We start from the raw sequence: 21,995 nt of genomic DNA, 5'->3' as shown, positions 1-21,995 counted from the left end.
GCAGGCAGCGGTGGGAGTGCGCTGTCCGCCAGGTCCAATGGCAACCCGGCGGCCTGTTTATATGAAGCGTTGGCAGCCTTTGCAAGGCTGCTCACAATGGCAAGTCCAAGGGCTCACCAGAGGGATTCTGGTGAGCAGGCCAGTCCGGAGGGTAGGGCCGGAGGTGGGGGGCAGTGTGCCTCTCATTTTTCGGATGACTGCCTTGCTGCCCTCCTCGAGGTGGCGGCAGGACGGCGGGAGGTGCTGGTCCCCCAGGATGGATGAGGCCCCCCCACATGACAAAACGTGCCTGGGAGAAGGTGGCGGAGCTGGTGAGCTCCCACGGCATGGTACGGCGCACCTGGATCCAATGTGGCAAGCGCTTCAACAATTTGTTGTGCTCTGGCAGGGTGAGTACCATGTTGGCATTGGTCATTTAACCCAGCAGGTCAGCTTACCCCACTGCTGCCCCCCAACCTCAACCCACCCCCCCATGACCCAGGCTCCTTAGGCACACCATGGGTTTTTCACTGGTGCTTTTGTGTTGGCCTGAGATGAGGTCCTTATGATTTGTAACACTATTGCCCTTTTATTGGAATAAGTTGGTTTGCTTGACATATTAAATTCGGATATGTCACCATGGCTGAGGGTGCCTCTTTTCTTCTGCATGTGTACGGTTTCCAAAACTGTAATTTTATTAACAAGGCCCTTCGTGACTGTTCCTAACCTGGCAGATTTTGCACTTAGGTGTCGAGTATTGAGCCGACAGCCCAGGCTTGTCCTGGTGGACCATCTGTGGTGGGCTAGCTGAAGATTCGTTGGATTAAAGCATCCCGGGTGTCCCTGCCTCCATGGAGAATGCCCGGGTCAGCATCTACCCCCTCAACATTTCCCCGTGCATGCTCACCCTTGGACTCACTGCTGGACTCATCGTGTGCAGCCGCAGCCACTGCGACAACATCGTCATCATCCAATGCGTCACCCCTTTCCAGCACAAGATTGTGGAGAGCATAGCATGCAACCACTATCTCTGACCTCTAGGGCCACCTTAAAAAAAAACAATCAATTTAGCAGTGACTTGAACTCCCATGCAGATCAAGTGTGGGCCTCTGCACAGTTAAACTGGTTATCACTTCACCCTTTTAAAGCCCATAAATTTAGACACTTTTAAAAAATAAGGGTCTAAATCTCTGTCTCTTCTGCTAACTGTGACTTTGCTTTGTACCCAGGCTACTTTTCATTTAGTAATTTTGGCCCTCAGCACATCTGCTTCTTTATTCTGCATGTCTCTCAAATTCTCTTTCTCTTTGCATATACCATGGACACCTCTGGACAACTGAGATCAAACCATGGACAAATGCAGAAATTATCCTGTTTCACTGAGACTGTGGGCAGAGGTTGGTGGGGAGGGTAGAAACAGAAGTAAGCGAACAAACAGGAAGGGCGACAGCAGAGACAGAGAGTGCGAGAGGAAGGGGGATGGGGAGATACTGAGCGCATGAGGGAGAGGGACGAAGGAGAGATGGAGTGTGCAAGAGGGAGGGGGTTGGGTGAGAGACGGAGCGCGCAAGAGGGAGAGAGACGGGTGAGACAGGGAGTGCACTAGAGGGAGAGAGACGGATGTGACATGGAGCAATAGGGAGACTGGGGGAAAGAGAGAGCAAGAGGCTGAAGGGGGAAGGAGAAGGTGGGTGAATGGGCAAGAGGGTGGGAGAGTGAGCTAAAGTGAGAAAGAGAGGATTGTTTTCTATGTTGATTTGATTGATCCTTGTTAACCATGTGAAACCATTGATAAATAAGCAATCTTTGAGGCTCATTACAATGGAATTTATGGGGACAAGACTTTTAATTGTGCATAAAGCTCACTTAATATCACTTGTGATAAATTCCACTTAGGGTAACATTATTAAATGTCATTTAATTCTACCTAAATTAGTTATTTATTAGGAATATCAATGTCTAATAGTTCCCCGTGGAAATGCTTTTACAACCAGCCTAATTTAATTTACAATTTAGGCTTTCTGCAATTTAAAATGGCTCACCAATGGACGTATACATGAGAAGAAAACACAATCATCAAAAAAAAAATGGAGGTCGTCCATTTACAGCCCTGTTAATGAAGATTCTTTGGGATGAAATAATATTACACAGGTGAATTTGCTGAATTATTGGGGATTCTCTTTCCTATGTTTTGAGAGTGTGTTTGAGTTGGTTTCTTAGGTGTGTGTGCCAGTTATGAATAACTTAACAGTAGCAGATGCTATGTTCCCAGAAACTGAACTGGACTAGCCAAATAAACACTGTGGCAACAAGAGCAGGTCAGAGGCTCGGAATCCTATGATGAGTGACTCACCTCCTGACTCCCCAAAGACTGTCCACCATCTACAAGACACAAGTCAAGAGTGTGATGGAATGTCCTCCACTTGCCTGGATGAGTGCAGCTCCCACAATACTCAAGAAGCTTGACACCATTCAGGACAAAGCAGCCTGCTTGATTGGCACCACATCCACCAACATTCACTTCCTACACCACTGACGCAGAGTGGCAACAGTGTGTACCATCTACAAGATGCATTGCAGGAATTCACCACAGCTCCTTAGACAGCACCTTCCAAACCCATGACTACTACCATCTAGAAGGACAAGGGCAGCAGACAGATGGGAACACCACCACCTGGAAGTTCCCCTCCAAGCCACTCACCATCCTGACTTGGAAATATATCGCCGTTCCTTCATTGTCGCTGGGTCAAAATCCTGGAACTCCCTTCCTAATACACTGTGGGTGTACCTACAGCACATGGACTGCAGCAGCTCAAGAAGGCAGCTCACCATCACCTTCTCAAGGGCAACCAGGGATGGGCAATAAATGCTGGCCCAGCCAGCAAAGCCCACATCCCATGAATGAATAAAAAAAAGTAAGCCCTGTAATCGTAAATGCTATTAGTAACTTTTTTCATGGACAAAAAGTTGCCATTTACCTTCTTCATATCAAATTAAAGCATTAAAATCTAAGGATCAATTTTCCTTTCTGCCACTATAGTGATAGATCGCCAGTAACACATGTGAGGTTGTCCCTGTCAGCATCCACCCCCAGCACTGTACCATTTTTATACTGCAGTCAAAGCCAGGCCAGTGTTTCACACACCCCTAGATCTGCGGGGTGGGAAGGCAGTGGGGCTAGAAATTATTACATCAAAACTTTACAGCACCAAAATAGACCTTTCGGCCCAACTGGCCTCTGCCATGGTGTGCTTTACATAAGCCTCCTCCTACTCTGCTTCATCTCACCTTATCAGCATATTCTTCTATTCATTTCTATCTCATGTATTTATCTAGCTCCCCCTCAAAAGCATCTGCTCTACTCGTCTCAATTACTCCCATGTGATAGCAGTTCTGCCCTATAACCACTCTGGATAAAGAAGTGTCTCCTGATTTCCTTCTCAGTTTTATATATGATCGAGTTTTGGATTCCCTTGTTGTCGCGATTTGCCACATGGTAATGTGGACAGCTGAAGGTTAAAAAATGTTCCAATGATTTTAAAATTTCTGTTTTGACTTAGTCACATTGACTGTTTAAATTGTTCCTCTTCCTCAACACATAACACCAAACACCAGGAACACACCAGCAATCTTGCCGCCCAATATTAACAGGGTTCTCGTGGGAGGAAATGAGTAACATGGTGTCATCTGCATTCTATGCTAACGCACCCTCAGATACCTGGCCGATGCATTATATAACTGACAGCACTTCTGTCAGGAAATCCCAGGGGTCTGCCAGATTGACTCACCATTCAGATTTCCTTGCCTCATCAGTTTTACGTTAGGATGATGCAAGAGAAATACAAGAAAATAAGGGCTCTATTTTCTCTCCCAATTTGAAATTCATTTTAAAGGCGCTTAGATCGCCAAAGATACAAAAAAAAAAATACAAGCAGCACCTTCACAAGAATTAATGGAAAAGTCCCTTCTTTGACATTTAATCACTGAATATGCACATCTTCCTTGTGAAATACAAGGCACCCTGCACAGCTAAAGCTCTGCTAGAAGGTTTCATTAAACAAATGTAGAAATGCTACTGTGGTTCTCAAACGGTTAATCTGTTGAATACTGGTCTGAAAACATAAAGAGCCACATTTTACTTTGAAATGGTGTTATCCAGATAAACACATACCCGATCTCAGCATTATTCTGATCCAGGTACGAACTTCAATATGTCAATCCATGGTACAAAAATCCTGATCCAAGCAACAAATATAGGCAAAATATAAAGTTCCATTAAGTTCAACTGAAATATGTTTGGAACTGGTTTGGAAATTGTAATTATTTTACTTTCAAGTTTTATAAGCAATTCCTAGGAAGGTAACAGCTTAGGGCAGCGCGGATGTGGATTTTATACTAAGTGAGGAATTAGCTACTTATGGTTTATGTTCACATATATAAGCTGCTACCGTTTATCTTGGAATCTAATTAACTTGGTGCACTAAACTGGAACTGAACCTCATGTTCAATATAAACCAACTACTTACTCTTCAAAAGCAAAATACTGCCGATGCTAGCACTCAAATAAAAAAACTGAGAATACTCAGCACGACAGGCAGCATCTGTGAAGAGAGAAACGGGCTTAATGTTGCAGGGCGATGGCCTTTCATCACAAGGGTTCTGATGTCACCTGGCCTGCTGAGTATTTCCAGCATTTTCTGTTTTTATTTATTTTTCAATACCTGCATTCAGAAAGATATTTTTCTTTGGTCTAATTATATTTACAGAGTTTAGGATTTTGAAAGTCAAATCTGATCTTTTCAATGCACTATATTAAAATATAATAGCTTTTCATATATATGTAGGGTTGTTATGGCTGAATTCCAGGTCCATAACCAAAGGCACAGGCCACAATTGGAAGGTCTAATGCTGGTTTAAAATTGAGCCTTGGGCCTCATTCCAATGGCTTAGACAAGTTGCAGGTGCCCATTGGCCTCCAGAGGCAGCTCATCTATTTGGAGCAAACGGCAGATGAATTTAGGGCCTCTTGCCTTGCCCATTATGTCCCAGGGTAGGGAGAGGGAAGATGCCAATCATTTGTCCACAGCAGTCTTCAAGAATGATTGTGAGCTGCTTCCTGAGCACTCAACCTTTTTTATGGCAGGCATTTACTAAACCAGGTCCATGTGGGAAAATCTGCACCACTCAGGGCAATCTAATTTCTCAAAGAGAATCCAAAAAGACAGTGTTAGGCCCTTCCAGCAGACACCTACCCGCATGATATCCACAGGGATAACACTTAGCTTTTCTTTTGTGTGAAATTGCTCACTTAATTGAAAAACACATTTGGCCACATGAAAACAGAAACATTTTCCATTCTTTCTTTGTCATTCCTTAAGATTATGGGTAAAAGGCTGGCTGAAATGTGACCCAATAAAAGTTCCTTGACAGCTCATGATGTAAAAGATCAGATAGAACATGTGGGACTAGGCTGGGAGGAAGTTGCAATTAGTTTCTTTAAACAAAGTTGTACAGCTGAACAGGTAGAGGTTATGCACCCTATGACAACATACAGAAACTGATTAATATTCCTTTTCTTAAACCAGCATAAACACTGGCTCCTACTAGAGAATCTTGTGCTTGAATTAATGTATCAAACTATGATTTTAGCCACTGAGGTCCCTGTGCTCCTCCAATTATGTGACTAGGCTGCATATTTTATTTGATAATGTTCCTGTGAAGTGCCTTGGAATGTTTTACCACATTAAAGATGCTAAACAAATACAAGTTCTTGATTTCAGCGGTGGGGATTTTAGAGCGTTAATTCATCGTAGGCAGTTGCACAAAATGGATGATAGGGGAATCAGCAGCTAAAAGAAAATCGAGCTGAGGGTAAAGTGGGCAAGCTGATTTGCTGTCTCCTGTTTCTTCTACACACCTAGATGATTTGGCTGTATGAGTCACATGCTGGACCTAGTTTGCTGCATCTACTTGTCCCTGCATGTCAAAGAGCCTACAGAAGTGCCTTTATTATAATAATGGTGGGGCAAGCAGGGAGCAGCAGTCAGGAAATGCAGTTTTGTTTTTGTTGTGCTGTTTTGGCAATTCCAATGCAAGACTTTGTTTGCTCAGTTCACACTAGGATATGAAATGATGAAAGGTGGATTTTGGGAGATGCTGGGCTTTCCACAGCATCCAACTCTGAGTATAAACAAGATTAATCAAAAATAATGGGCCCAGTTAGACAACTGGAATTTGAGTTATACTTTACTGGCTATGCAAATCTGAATTAGATGATTTGACTAAATTATTCAAGGGAATGTGGATCAATAGCTTAGTACCCTTTAATCTACCAACAAATGCTATGATCAACCCCTACTGCTGAGCTGATGGCCAAGATGCTCCTTCAGGAAAAGAAAACACAAACACATCTGTCCATCCATCTCAATCAAAGTAGGACTTCCACATTTTCTGACTAAACTGTAGGAATGTTATGGCTTACACAGGATTGGGTTATGCAGATGTTCGGTCTGTGAGGCCAGTGCAAACTAACAACGGTTAAAATACGAATGCATAAAGTCACCAGGTTCCAGGTGCTTAATAAATTTGTTTACAGAAAATACAAGGTGGGCTAAAACAAGCATTTTCAAATGCCCTGTTTTCCAATTGGATTAACTTTAACTAATATCTTTTACCTTCCTATTGCGATCCAATGGAAAATACCAGTATGGGATTTTATTTATGAAGCATCTTATTTTTTCTTATGTTTGTCGCTTTACAAGGGCAGATTTCTCTTTCATAGATCAGTTGGTAGGTTCAATGACAAAGTGACAGAAATTTAATTTTGTTTAACTTAACTGAGCTCTATTTATGACTCTATAATACAAATAGTCACCAATGTCAACTCAGGAGACATTTTCTAGAAAAGTGCCTTTTTACTTGATCCAAGTCAACCTTCTATGCCTTTAAATTGATCCGTCTTATGACAATTGAGAGATGATTGGAATCATGCCCTAGATCAGTAAACAACTGACTAAGCTGGTAATCTTTTTAGCATTAGCTATGAAGCTAGAAGATATATATCCACAGAAAATGGGGCAGTCAGATGTTGCTTTTTGGGGCAAAATTTAATCTTGTGCAGCAATAAAATGAGGGCAGTAGTAATCTGCCACATTTTCTTTTTTGTAGTCCTAATACATAAAATTCGAGGGTAGAAGCAGGGGGAGTGAAATGGCCAATAGGCACCAATACGAACAGTCTATTATATAGCACTCTTCAAGGACAAGGGATTAAATGACCCACTCCTGCTTCGATGTTTCGATGAAATTTGTTTCATTGGCAGAAAGAGACGGTTTCCTTTAATGTAGATTTAACTTTATTTTGGCTCTGTGTTACGGCAAGGAACTGTGGTTCAGTTAACACTGGGCTCGGGTTCTATCACCATGGCAAAATAATTCATCAAATTACAGAAGGTGGCAATAGTTCCAATGATATTCCAGTGATGCTACTTAATAATGGACAGTGTAGAAAACAGCGAATAACTGTTCTTTTTTAGTGCTTGCCTAGTGTTCGAATGTTAAAGTTACAGATCTGGTCAAGCGATCTGCATGATTAAAAATAGTCTGAGCAAAAGGCATTATTTAGAAGCATTAATAAGTGCACTAAGTACCAGGAAATACGAGGCCCTACTCTATCACAGGGCATGGGGTTGTTCATGTTACTATTTCATCCAGCAGTGGACTCTGTGTCAAACGTACAAGACTGCAGTGCCTGCAGTGCAAAACAGTCTATGCCAATATTTCAATTCAGCAGCGTACTGAAACAGCACAACAGGTGAAAGCACAGACAATATTGCATCTATTACAAGCCAAAGAAATTACAACAAAAAAAAATGAAACTGTTTCATTTAGCCGATCCCATTATAATCTAAATTTTGAATTAACTAAAAATAAAAAATCTGTTTCAAATTTCCAATTCTAATGTAAGGATCCCATCACTCCAAAGCCTTAACCAGCAAGTCTGAGAAGGATCATGAACTGGCCAAAGATAAATCCTGGTGAGTTAACCTTGAGCAGTGTTTCAAAGATCCCCAGAGATTGCGATGCACTGAATCATTCCAAGTGAAAACGATGGCCTGGATTTTGTAATGCCGTAATACTGGGATCTACAAAAAGATCTGTGTATTGGTGTGAACTTTGGGTAGCTGCCCATTCTTGCTGTAATGATAGTAATTAGGGGTAACTGAGATTCTTCAGTCTGATTGCTTGAAAAGCCTCACTGCAGCTTTCTCTGCTCAAGCAAGCCATATATCCCCTGTAGAGGGCACAGTGTTGGATTAGATGACGAGTAACTAGCAATCTCCACTGACCCATGAAAAGTCTCTGGTCGACTTTACGTGGAGTGAATATAGGAACAGGCGTAGATCCTTTAGCCTCTCGAGCCTGTTCTGTCATTCAATGAGATATTGACAGCCTAACTCCATATACCTGCTTTTGCCCCTAATCCCTTAATATCTGTAGATAACAAAAACAATTAATCTCAGATTTAGAAATAATTAATCAAGCGTAAATTGCCATTTGTGGAAGAGTTCCAAACTTTTATCACCTTGTGTATGGAGACATGTTTCCTAATTTCATTCTTGAAAGGTGTGGCTCTAATCTTTTGACTATTTCCCCTAGTGCTACACTCCACAACTAGCAGGGAGTAGATAGAGAGAGGAAAGCTATCTGTTCTCCTTGATATCTTCAAAATTTCAATCAAATCACCCATAACCTTCTGAATCCCAGGAAATACAGACCCAGTTTGTGTAATCTCTCCTCATAATTTAACTCCTGGAACTCAGGTATCACTCTAGCAAACCCATGCTACACTCCCTCCAAGACCAATACATTCTTCCGAAGGTGTGGTGCCCAAAATCCAGGCCAATGCAAAAATGCAGGAGGAAACAGAGAAAATAGGAGGGGATTGCAATACACACACACACACACACACTCTCAACCCTTTCATATTTGTACAGTAACAATATTCCCAATAACGTTACTCTGGTATTCCTGCAATCCAAAGCTTCCCACTCAGAAAGAACAAGTGGCATTACTCACTCGTGTTCACACAGAACACTAGAAAGGGAGCAGGGTTTCCCTACAGCCCATCTAAACTGAGATGTGCATGGCTCAAACACCTTGTGACCACTGCTGCACTTGTGCATGACTCACAGGCACTGAAATGCTCTATCATTTCTAAGCGCTGTGCACGACTATGACAAGAGATCCGAGTGACAGACAGTCCCCGGAGCCTGAGAACACATTCATCTTTTTGGCATGTTTATGCCATCTTCACAATGTTATTTTCATACTATTTTTTTCAAGTAATGGGACTTAGAGAACTGTATACACCATCCCCTTAACAAACAACCCTTTAGGAATGCACGCATGAAAATGGAAGCGGTAAAATCTCTTAAGCTGAACGCTGCCTCTTTCCAATATTGAAAATATTGCAATTCTTCCTCCCCTGACCAACCCGCATCCCTCCACCCCCCCAACCCAGACACAGAAATATGATTTAAAGTCAAGAACTTTGAACAAAAATAGGAACAAGAGGATTCCTGCACAGAGGCCATCCTATGGGATAACAAAACCACCTCTGGATAGGAATATTGCCAATGTTGGAAACCAGAACATGAAAAAGTGGCACACAGAACGTGAGCCTTGGTAAGAATTGGCAGTTACAAAATGTACGTGGTTAAATTCACACCTTTTAATGGTCTCAGTCCTTCGGGCCAGGCGGGGGGGATAAGGTAAACCCCCCTCAATTCAGACTCGACCTTCGCAGTGGGCGCCTGGAAATGTGCTGCCGTCCTCTTGAAAACTCTCAGGAGCACAACAACATGCCTGGATAAGTTCAACAACAACAACAAAAAAGAAATGTGCTATTTGTGATTCAGTATAGACAGCTCTTTGAGCACTCGTATTTTCCCGCTGGCGTCTTTGCGGCGCTTTTCCCTGATCAAATCCTCCAAGCTGGCAAAGTTTAGCGTGTGGACCCAGTTGTCCGAGAGGTGCAGCTTGAGGAAGTAGCGGCGCTCGCTCCCGCCCCCGCCTCCGATCCCGCCGCCGCTCGGCCCCTCGCCGCCGGCCTTGAACTCCCGCTTGCCGAAGCGGCACCAGGCGGCGAAGCTCTCCGAGTCGGTCCAGCAGACGTCGCGGCCCTTGAGGCCGAGGTGACCGCGGGCGTTCTGCACCACCAGCTCGGGCGGCAGCGCCCGGTACCGGTACCAAGTGTTGACGATGCGGGCCGGCCGCCCGCCGCCGCCCACCTCGGCCAGGTGGTCCTGCCGGATCTCCTGCTGGTGCAGGTGCACCACCTGGCCGCCGCCCACGTAGACCGCCCAGTGAGGAGGAGCCGCCGCCGCCGCCGACGGCAGCTCCAGCAAGTCCCCGGCCCGGCACCTGGGCAGCAGGCTGTTGACCGAATACACCCTCAGGTCCTGGCTGTCGCCCAGCTTGGAGAGGATGCACTCTTGGCGGCAGAAGGCGGAGTATTCCAGCTCGCCCGCCGCCGTCGTCGCCGTTCCCGCCGTCGCCGTCCCCGTCCCCGTCGTCGTCGTCCCCCCTCCTTTGCTGGCCGGCTGGTCCTGCCGGGGGCTCGGCTCCGGCCACTGCAGCTCGGCCGGAGCCCGCTCGACGTCCACCTCATCCTCCTCGTCCGAGAAAAAGTAGGCGACCCCCACCCTCAGCTCGTCTTTCTCGACGCCGGAAGGGTCGCCCGTGGGCAGCTCGCTGTAATTCAGGTGGGTGATCCGATCGATTTGATTTCCCATCAAGGACACATGAAACAGCGGGGCAGCAGGGCAGGAAACGTGTGTTAAAAATAAAAAAAATAAACCTGCAAAAGAAAGCAGAGAGAGAGAGAGAGAGACGCACAACAAATGTAGCTCTTTGGACCGATCGGACAATTTCCTACAGAAACAACTCTCACATAACTCACACATATAAAACTGCACCAATTCGCCACTGAGAAAATAAAACGTCACCTTTAAAATATCCAAACCCTCTTTGCCTCCCCTTTTGAAACAAAGTCAATCGATCAATAGATTTGCATTCTCTGGGCATATTTCACCTAGAGTGGCTCCCTTCCAACTACTACATGTTTAAATATTTATCAAGAGACTCCCCCCCTTCCCTAAACAAAGCTCAGTCAAGAAGTCTCCATACAAAACACGGTGGTGTTTTGTTTTGTTTTTCTTAATCTATTTTACAGCACTTGATGGGTGACATTTCATTCAGCCTTGCAACTCACCTGGCGCCCACCAGCAGCCCTGCTCACAGCGGCTTTACCTGGCGATGGCCGGGGAGGGGAGGGGGGAGAGAGAGAGACGCCGCCGGTCTCAGCGATCCTCCATCCGCGCTGTCCTAGGTGAGACAGCCCGCTCGGGGGGGTGGTGGCTGCACATGTGGCGGCTGGACTTTGGCTCCCGCCTCCCGCCGTCACTCATTCGCTTCCTTCTCTGCTCCCCACACATTCCCCGCTGGGAGGCCCTGATTGTTCCGTCCCTGGTTGTCAATCAAACAAACTGGCAGCCGACTCTTGGAACTTCCCATTAAGGGGCGGGGAGCCAGGGGGTGGGGAGTGGGAGGGGGGGAGTGGGGGTGGACTCTGCTCCATCTGATTGCAGAGCCCTTCGCTGCTCCGACTGTTGCTTATGATCTGTGCTGTTGGAAAAAAAACAATATTTACTGAAACAACTTTTTTTTTAAAAAAAAGAACCATGCTTTCAGGATTTCCCACTTGTACATCTTTAGTCTTATAGTTTGATTATGTGGAACCAGGGGATCGAATTGCTGATTGCAGAATGCTATAATGATCATCCTGACAATAAATTACTTAGCGAAGTGCATCAGCTTCGTAACAGAAGAGACCGTCGCGTTGGAAGGACATTTTTACCGTAATATTCTTTATCTCTGCAGTTAAATGATGTACAAACTTCGCAGGGATGAGGGTTAATCCCAGTTAACGCTGCACGAACGTTTTGCTCACGACTTTGTACTAAACCTGCCTATAAACACCAAAGGTCAGTCTCAAAGGTTATTCAAGAATAAAAAACTGCCTGCTTAAACGTGACAAGTTCTCTCCACGCGGAAATTGACTGTAAGATTCAGGATTTCTTTAAGGCAAATTCAGCTCAATCATTAGCAAGTCTAATACAGAAAGTGAATTAAGCAATTTCAGCATGCATAATTAAGAAATTAAATTATTCAATTACTGTCACGATGGTTTTGCCTACTTGTGTAAAAAAAAACCCTTAAAGGAGAAACGCCTGTCTTCATGGACCGATTGTAATTTTGTTTATTTTCAGCTGGTGCCATGAAAACACTAGCAATACAGTGGCAATACAAAGCTTCTCAACTACCAAAACTAGCATTAATATTCACCCTAAACTGCAATATACATGAAAGATATCTTTACATCTCACATTAGAGTACTGCACAGACTTCTGCCTGAAACTTTTATCAATCAAATCACTCAAAACGAAATTCCAAAGCCTCTCGACTGCAAAAATCCAAATTCTTACTTTGAAGTGACAGAATGTACCAAAAAAGATACAATCAGAAAAAAGTGTAAACATCAAACAGACGCGGAGACTGCTGATATACGCAACAGGTCAGTTAGCATACGTAAAGAGAAAAAACTATCAGCACTTTGGGGTGAAAAGGACGGAAGAGAGGATTAAAAAGCATAAGATAACAGATTTGCCAATAATGAGAGGATGTTAATATTTTGAATGGCCCAAAAACTGCTTTATCAAAAAGTTGATGCCGTTAGATTATAAAATGAGATTCAAGAAATCTGAAATGAAAGCAGGAAATGCAAAGAACAGGACCCGCCAGTCTTAAAATGAGTTTTCTACGCCTGGAACATGGAAACAGGAATAGTTAGCCTCCCAAACTTGTTTTTGTCATTCAGTTCGATCATGACTGATCTTTGGCCTAACTCCATGTCGTTGACCGTTGTCCCATATCCCTTAACAGCTCTTGCTATTAAACTCTATCAATCCCAGATCTAAAGTAAAGAATTTACCTTATCATCAGCTGCCATTTCTGGAAGAGAGCTGAAAACTACCATCCTTTTCATGTAGAAGTGTTTCCCAAATACCGTCCTGAAAGGCCTGGCTCTAATTTTTACGTTATGCCCACTCAGTCCTAGATACAGTAACCAGCGGGAATATTTTCTCTATATCTACCCTATCTTGAAAACTTTGATCAAATACTGCTTAATCTTCTAGATTCCAGGGAATACAACACTAATTTGTGTACTATCTCCCTTGCAATTTGACCCTTGGAATTCAGGTATTATTTTAGTAAATCTACATTGCACTCCCTCCAAGGTCAATATGGTGTGACTTCCACAACTGAGGCAGTACTCCAGGTGTGATCTTACCAGTGCCTTGTATAGCAGTATCGTGACTTCAACCCTTGTTTTCTAGCCCCCTAGACATGAAGGCCAGCATTCCACAAACCTTGTTTAATTATTTTAACGATTCATGTACGTGGATCCCACAAGTCAATGACCTTCCTTCCATCATAAGGTCAGAAGTGGGGATGTTCGCTGATGATTGCACAATGTTCAGTACCATTCATGATTCCTCAGATACTGAAGCAATCCATGTCCAAATGCAGTAAGACCTGGACAATATCCAGGCTTGGGCTGACGAGTGGCAAGTAACATTCACACCACACAAGTACCAGGCAAAGACCATCCCTAACATGAGAGAATCTAACCATCACCCCTTGATACTCAATGGCATTACCATCGCTGAATCCCCTACTATCAACATCCTGGGGGTTACCATTGACCAAAAACTCAACTGGACTAGCCATATAAATACTATGGCACAAGAGCAGGTCAAAGGCTAGGAATCCTGCAGCGAGTATCTCACCTCCTGACTCCCCAAAGCCTGTCCACCATCAACAAGGCACAAGTCAGGAGTGTGATGGAATACTCCCCACTTACCTGGATGAGTGCATCTCCCACAACACTGAAGAAGATTGACACCATTCAGGACAAAGCAGCCCGCTTAATTGACACCCCTTCCACAAACATTCACTCCTTCCACCATCAATGCACAGTGGCAGCAGTGTGTACCATCTACAAGATGCACTGCAGAAACTCACCAAGACTCCTTAGACAGCACCATCCAAACCCACAACCGCCACCATCTGGAAGGACAAGGGCAGCAGGTAGATGGGAACACAACCCCTTGGAAGTTCCCCTCCAAGCCACTCACCATCCTGACTTGGTTATGTATCGTGGTTCCTTCACTATCACTGGCCAAATTCCTGGAACTCCCTCCCTTACAGCACTGTGGGTGCACCTACACCTCATGGACTGCAGCGGGTTCAAGAAGGCAGCTCACCACCACCTTCTCAAAGGCAAAGGATGGGCAATAAACGCTGGCCTAGCCAGCAATGCCCATATCTCGTAAATGAATTTAAAATAGCATAGGTTCAAATCCCACCACAACAGCTGGTGGAATTTGATTTCAATTAATAAATCTGGAATATAAAGCTAGTCTCAGTAATGGTGACGAAACTATCTTCAATTGTCATAAAATCCCATCTAGTTTACTAATGTCCTTTAGGAAAGGAAATCTGCCGACCTTACCTGGTCTGGTCTACATGTGACTCCAGATCCACAGCAATGTTGTTGACTCTTAACTGCCCTCTGAAATGGCCTAAGAAGCCACTAAGATCAAGGGGAATTAGGGATGGGCAACAAATGCTGACCTTGCCAGACCTATGAAAGATTCTTCTTTAAAAATTAGATGTTCGGCTAACCGTGCTATATTATCTGGTTTCCTCACCCTACTTCAATATTATGGTGTTATGTGTACTTTTCCGATCCAGAGGAATGGTTCCTGAATCAAAAGTACTTTGGAAGATTATAGTTAGGGCATCTGCAATATTCTCACCTACTTCTTTTAAATCCCAGGATTTAAAAACATCTGGCCATGTGGATTTGACTCTCTTTAATGCTATTATTTCCTTCATTACTGTTTTTTGCCACTTGAATTTTGGTGAATGTCTGCCCCTGATTCAATATTCATTTCCATGGGATATTCAGCATGCTATCCTCTTCCTCTATGGTAAATACCGATGCAAAATCATTCTTCATTATGTCCCCCATTTCCTTATTTCATTGATAATATCACTTTAATCATTTAAAGGATCGCGTTTCTCTTAGCCACACTATCCATAATGTAATTTTTATGTGTTATCCCTTGAAAATTTCTATTCTTATACCCTTTTTGTAGCTCTTACTATCTCTTTAGTTACCCTTTGCTGTTTTTTATATCCCCTCTGCCCCCATTTGCCAGGACCTATGTACTTTTGCATTTGTCTATGTTTTCTCTTTTAGCTTTAACTTGTCCATGGCTATCTTTTGCAAGTAAACTCTTGCCTCTTAGGGGTATAAGCTGGTTCTGTATCACATTATATTCATTTTTCAACAGCTACCACTGATCTTCTGTCTTTTTACCCCTTAACAAACTTTCCCAGTTTACCGTAGCCAGTTTCTCTCTCGTCCCTTTGATGTTGGCCTTATCTAAATTTAGAATCTTATAAACTGTTTTGCATTTTCCATTTCAAACACAACATTGAACACAATTATGTTATGGTCACTGTTAGATAAATGTTATGTAGCATTAGGCTGTTAACTAAATCTGGCTCATTGCTCATTGAATATAATACGGCCTGCCCCTGTGTTAGTTCTAGGGCATTTATTGTTACAGAAAACTATTCAGAACACACTCAAGAAATTTGCTACCTTTCTAACACAAGCTTGTTGCTTATCTCAATCTGGAAGTTAAAATCTCCCATTAAAATCGCTCTTTGCTTACAATAAATTTGTTTAATCTCTGCGTGAATACATTCTGTCACTTCATAGCTGTTATCAGGAAGCCTTTAGACAACTCCCAATACAGTCTTAAATCTTCTTCCATTTCTTAATTCTACCCTTAAAGCCTTCATTACCTGCTTGCTTATCTCTCGTTATATAACCTCTTATCATCGAATCAATTTCAGCTTTATTCACTAATGGTACTTCTCCCCATCTACTCGATTCCCTGTTCTTCCTATGGACTTTATAAGCTGCTATATTCAATTGCTAGCCCTGACCATCTTGTAGCCATGTCTCAGTAATGGTTATAGTGTCATACCCTTAAGTTGAATTAATGCACGCAATTCATTTAGATTGCTTATTATACTCCCTGCATTTGTATAAACAACACTATTTAGGCCACATACTGTAACCTATCTGCTCTATTTTCTTTTATTCTTTCCTGAGATCTGAGTGTCACTGGCAAGGGCAGCATTTATTGCTCATCCCTTTTCCCATAAGAAGGTGGTGGTGAGCTGCCTTCTTGAACTGCTGCAGTCCATGTGGTGTAGGTACATCCACAGTGCTGGTAGGAAGGGAGTTCAAGGATTTTGACCCGTGACAATTAAGAAATGGCGATATAGTTCCAAGCCAGGATGTGTGTGACTTGGAGGAGGAACTTGCAGGTGGCGGTGTTCCCATGCATCTGCTGCCCTTGTCCTTCTAGATGATAGAGGTTCAGAATGGTTTGGAATGTGCTGTCAAAGGAGCTTTGGTGAGTTTCTGCAGTACATCTTGTAGATGGTACACACTGCTGCCACTGTGTGTCACTGGTGAATGCAGTGAATGTTTAAATTAGTGGATGGGGTCTTTATCAAGTGGGCTCCTTTGTCCTGGATTGTGTTGAGCTTCTTGAGTGTTGTGGGAGTTGCAGTCCTCCAGGCGAGTGGAGAGTATTCCTTCACGCTCCTGACTTGTGCCTTGTAGAGGGTAGACAGGTTCTGGGGATCCAGGAGGTAAGTTATTTGCTGCAGAATTCCCAGCCTATGACCGGCTCTTGTAGCTACGGTATTATATGATCAGCCTAATTTAGTTTCCGGGCATTGGTAACCCCCAAGGATGTCGCTTTTCTCACACGTTTCTTATTTCTCATTCCTGATTTAAATTACTTTACATCTTTTAGTTTTTCCTTTATCAATGCAAAATTTCTGACTGTTACTCTACCCTTTTTCTTTTCATTTCTTTTAGAATTATTATTTATACCTTTCCCACCTTAGCTCCTTCCTGACTAGTTTAAAGTCCTTGTGACCTCCCTATTTATTTTTTCTGCTAGGACACTGGTCCCAGCCTGCTTCAAATGGAGCCTGTCCCAACACCAGTACTGGTGCTAGTGTCCCATGAAATGGTAGCCCTCTCTCCCACACCACTCCTTCAGTCACATGTTCACCACCGTAATCTCTACGTCAGTCTGCACAAAAAGTCCCTTCATTGGCAGCTGAGAGGACCACCTGTGTTAAAAAGCAAATGGGAGATATGGCTACAGTCTACAATTACTAAAATCAGAGGCCTTCAATATGCCCAGGCAAAAAAATGCCAAGAGAATGACGAGATGCGATGTGAAATACAAGGAGGTGATGGCGTAGTGGTATTGTCACTGGACCAGTGATCCACAAACCTAGGGTAATGCTCTGGGGACCTGGGTTCGAATCCTGCCACGGCAGATGGTGGAATTTGAATTCAATAAAAATGTGGAATTAAAAGTCTATTGATGACCATGAAACCATTGTTGATTGTGTAAACCCATCTGGTTCACTAATGCCCTTTAGGGAAGGAAATCCAGACCCACAGCAATGTGGTTGACTCCAAAATGGCCTAGCAAGCTACTCAGTTGTAACAAACTGGTACAAAGTCACAAAAAGAATGAAACCGGATGGATCACCTGGCATTGACCTAGGCACTGGAAATGACAACAGCAATCTCAGCCCTGTTGGCCCTGCGAAGTCCTCCTTACTAACATATGAGGCTAGTACCAAAATTGGGAGAGCTGTTTCATGGACTAGTCTAGCAACAGTCTGACATAGTCACCCTCATGGAATCATACCTTACAGATAATGTCCCAGACACCACCATCCCAGGGTATATCCTGTCCCACTGGCAGGAACGGCCTAGAAGAGGTGGTGGCACAGTCGGGAGGGAGTTGCCCTGGGAGGCTCAACATCGACTCCGGACCCCATGCAGACTCAGGCCAAACATGGGCAAGGAAACCTCCTGCTGATTAGCACATACCGCCCTCTTTTAGCTAATGAATCAGTGCTCCTCCATGTTGAACACCACTTGGAGGAAACTCTGAGGGTGGCAAGGGAGCAGAATGTATCCTGGGTGGGGGACTTCAAAGTCCATCACCAAGAGTTGCTCGGTAGCACCACTACTGACTGAGCTGGCCAAGTCCAAAAGGACATAGATGCTAGACTGGGTCTGCGGCAGATGGTGAGGGAGAAATGTACTTGACCTCATCCTCACTAACCTGCCTGCCATAGATGCATCTGTCCATGACAGTATCGGTAGGAGTGACCAACGCACAATCGATGTGGAGATGAAGTCCTGGCTTCACATTGAGGATACCTTCCATCATGTTGTGTGGCACTACCACCATGCTAAATGGGATAGATTTTGAATAGATCTAGCAACTCAAGACTGGGCATCCATGAGGCACTGTGGGGCAGCAGCAGAATTGTACTCAAACACAATCTGTAACCTCATGGCCCAGCATATCCACCACTCTACCATTACCATCAATCCAGGGCATGAACCCTGTTTCAATGAAGGGCTCAGGAGGGCATGCCAGGAGCAGCACCAGGTAGACCTAAAAATGAGGTGTCAACCTGGTGAAGCTATAACACAGGACTACTTGTATGCCAAACAGCATAAGAAGCAAGTGATAGACAGGGCTAAGCGATCCCACAACCAATGGATCAGATTTAAGCTCTGCAGACCTGCTTGGCATCCAGTCATGAATGGTGGTGGACAATTAAACAACTCACTGGAGGAGGACACTCCACAAATATCCCCATCCTCAATAATGGAGGAGCCCAGCACATCAGTGCAAAAGATAAGGCATGTGCTACAATCTTCAGCCAGAAGTGCTGAGTAAATGATCCATCTCGGCCTCCTCCAGAAATTCCCAGCATCACAGGTGCCAGTCTTCAGCCAATTCAATTCACTCCATGTCATATCAAGAAACAGCTGAAGGCACTTGATACTGCAAAGGCTATGGGCCCTGACAATATTCTGGCAACAGTACTGAAGACTTGTGCTCCAGAACTTGCCGTGCCCCTAGCCAAGCTGTTCCAGCACAGCTATAATGCTGGCATCTACCTGGCTATGTGGAAAATGACCCAGGTATTCCTGTACACAAAAACCAGGACAAATCCAACCAAGCCAATTACTGCCCCATCAGTCTACTCTCGATCATCAGTAAAGTAGTGGAAGTGGTCATCAACATTGCTATCAAGAGGCACTTGCTTAGCAATAACCTGCTCACTGACGCCCAGTTTAGGTTCAGCCAGGGCCACTCAGCTCCTAACCTCATTACAGCCTTGGTTCAAACATGGAAAAAAGAGCTGAACTCCCGAGGTGAGATAAGAGTGACTGCCCTTGACATCAAGGCAGCATTTGACAGAGTGTGGCATCAAGGAGCCCTAGCAAAACTGGAGTCAATGGGAATCAGGGGGAAAACCCTCTGCTGATTGGAGTCATACCTAGCACAAAGGAAGATGGTTGTGGCTGTTGGAGGTCAGTCATCTCAGCTCCAGGACATCACTGCAGGAGTTCCTCAGGGTAGTGCCCTCGGCCCAACCATCTTCAGCTGCTTCATCAATGGCCTTCCTTCCATCATACGGTCAGAAGTGGGGATGTTCGCTGATGATTGCATAATGTTCAGCACTATTCGTGACTCCTCAGATAGTAAAGTAGTCCATGTCCAAATGCAGCAAGAGCTGGACAATATCCAGGCTTGGGCTGACAAGTGGCAAGTAACATTCACGACGCACAAGTGTCAGGCAATGACCACCTCTAACAAGAAAGAATCCAACCACCGCCCCTTGACGTTCAATGGCATTACCATCACTGAATCCCCCACTATCAACATTCTGGGGGTTACCATTGACCAGAAACTGAACTGGACTAGCCATATAAATACTGTGGCTACAAGAGCAGTCAGAGGCTAGAAATAGTGCGATGAGTAACCCACCTCCTGACTCCCCAAAGCCTGCCTACAAGTCAGGAGTGTGATGGAATACTCCCTACTTGCCTGGATGATTGCAGCTCCCACAATGCTCAAGAAGCTTGACACCATTCAGGACAAAGCAGCCTGCTTGATTGGCACCACATCCACAAACATTCACTCCCTCCACCACCGACGCACAGTAGCAGTAGCACCATCTACAAAATGCACTGCAGGAATTCACCAAGGCTCCTTCGACAGCACTTCCAAACCCACGACTACTACCACCTAGAAGGACAAGGGCAGCAGATAGATGGGAACACCACCACCTAGAAGTTCCCCTCCAAGTCACTCACCATCCTGGCTTGGAAATGTATCGCTGTTCCTTCACTGTCGCTGAGTCAAAACCCTGGATCTCCCTTCCTTACAGCACTGTGGGTGCACCCACACCACATGAGCTGCAGTGGTTCAAGAAAGCAGCTCACCACCACCTTCTCAAGGGCAACTACGGATGGGCAATAAATGCTGGCCCAGCCAGCGAAGCCCACATCCAATGAATGAATTTTTAAAAATGCTCTTCCTGAGGTTTGAGTTGGCATAAAGTAAAATATCATGGATAGATCAATCAAAATGGGAGGGTGAGTTAACTTGGTGAGCCACAGGGATTCACACTTGGCAAAGATAATTAACTTTGTGGTAAATTGGTCACTTAACCCATATTTATTCTTCCAGTGTAGAGCTGAATGCACAATGAACAATGAATGCAGTATTTTGGAGTGGATAAAGTACAGATGAAGTGCTGCCTCACATAGAGCTGTGATAATGACATGGAAAGAGATGAATGGACAGATATTGCATTTGGCATTGTTGCACAGCAAAGTGTCAGTGGAAAATCTGCTCACATTTGGAGTTGTTGAAGAATGAACAAAGGTATCATGAGGGGACTGTCGCTTCCAGGAAACAGAGCGAGATGAGGGAAAGTGAAATGTGCAGGTGGTGAAATCATGATGTAGGTCGCAGAAAACAATCTGATAAATGCGGAGGCTAATAAGCTAGAAGGTTAGGACAAGGAGACTGTTATAGTTGTGCAAGGAGGAGGTGCGAGAACAAAGGCAAGGGAAATGTATTAAATATGGTCAAGAATATGACTCATCATCACTGGAAAACCATAGCAAAAGGAACCGAAGCTAAACAAGTTAAGTTGCTAAAAAATATTTTATCTCTAAAATTTTTCATCCACTTTTCTTTATTTTTACACACTTATATTTACAGGGCTTTAAATAAGATCTGCAGTATAATAAAATGATCTTTTACAATATCATTACACTTGCCTATACAGCACTTGTCTTTTCTATTCTTGAAAACCTTCCCTTTTTGACTTGAGGCCCCACGCTCTCGCAAAGCCTGCATCTGGAGTTGTTATTTTCCCTCAAAGTACCACCTGTCAGCTGAATGGAGTCATCAAGTCTTCTGTGTCTGCAAGTGCCCAAAACGCAGTAGCCTGAGCATGTGCAATCTAAAATATTTCCTAGTATTCATCAGTGTGATTCGGTAAAACTGCAAACACATCCTTCCTTGTATGTAATGAGATTTCTAATGTTCTTGTTTCAAATGGCTTGAGAAAAGCTGCTGGATGAATTTTAAAAGCTTTCGGATAAAGTTTCTTGTGCAAACTATTATTATGTCCTTACCTTTTGTGTTGGAGGAACTATCTCGTGCATACAGACGAACATACGAATTAGGAGCAGGAGTAGGCCACTTGGCCCCTCGAGCCTGTTCCAGCCTTTCAATAAGATCTTGGCCGATCTGATTATAGCCTCAACTCCACATTCCTGCCTAACCCCCATAACCTTTCACCCCGTTGTTAATCAAGAATCTCTCTAACTCTGCCTTAAAAATATTCAAAGACTGTGCCTTTTGAGGAAGAGAGTTCCAAGGACTCACT

The 21,995-nt window shown here is 44.1% G+C and overlaps 1 protein-coding gene across 1 annotated transcript; it reads right to left on the bottom strand.

Annotated features, from left to right (window-relative positions):
* Nucleotides 1-3,092: 3,092 nt before the first annotated feature.
* lratd1 (LRAT domain containing 1) lies at nucleotides 3,093-10,778 on the bottom strand. The gene has a single exon (XM_078541596.1). The coding sequence runs from the start codon at nucleotides 10,772-10,774 to the stop codon at nucleotides 9,884-9,886; it is 891 nt and encodes a 296-aa protein (XP_078397722.1). The 5' UTR covers nucleotides 10,775-10,778; the 3' UTR covers nucleotides 3,093-9,883.
* Between the last annotated feature and the right edge of the window lie 11,217 nt (nucleotides 10,779-21,995).

Source organism: Cetorhinus maximus, chromosome 5, assembly GCF_964194155.1.
Source record: "Cetorhinus maximus chromosome 5, sCetMax3.hap1.1, whole genome shotgun sequence".
Lineage (NCBI taxonomy): Eukaryota > Metazoa > Chordata > Chondrichthyes > Lamniformes > Cetorhinidae > Cetorhinus > Cetorhinus maximus.
Note: the sequence above shows the minus strand (reverse complement) of the source record. Positions and strands in the feature narration are given on the sequence as shown.

Bases quoted from the DNA above. Each gene is read 5' to 3' on its own strand.
- lratd1 (XM_078541596.1), bottom strand. From the start codon at position 10,774: ATGGGAAATCAAATCGATCGGATCACCCACCTGAATTACAGCGAGCTG.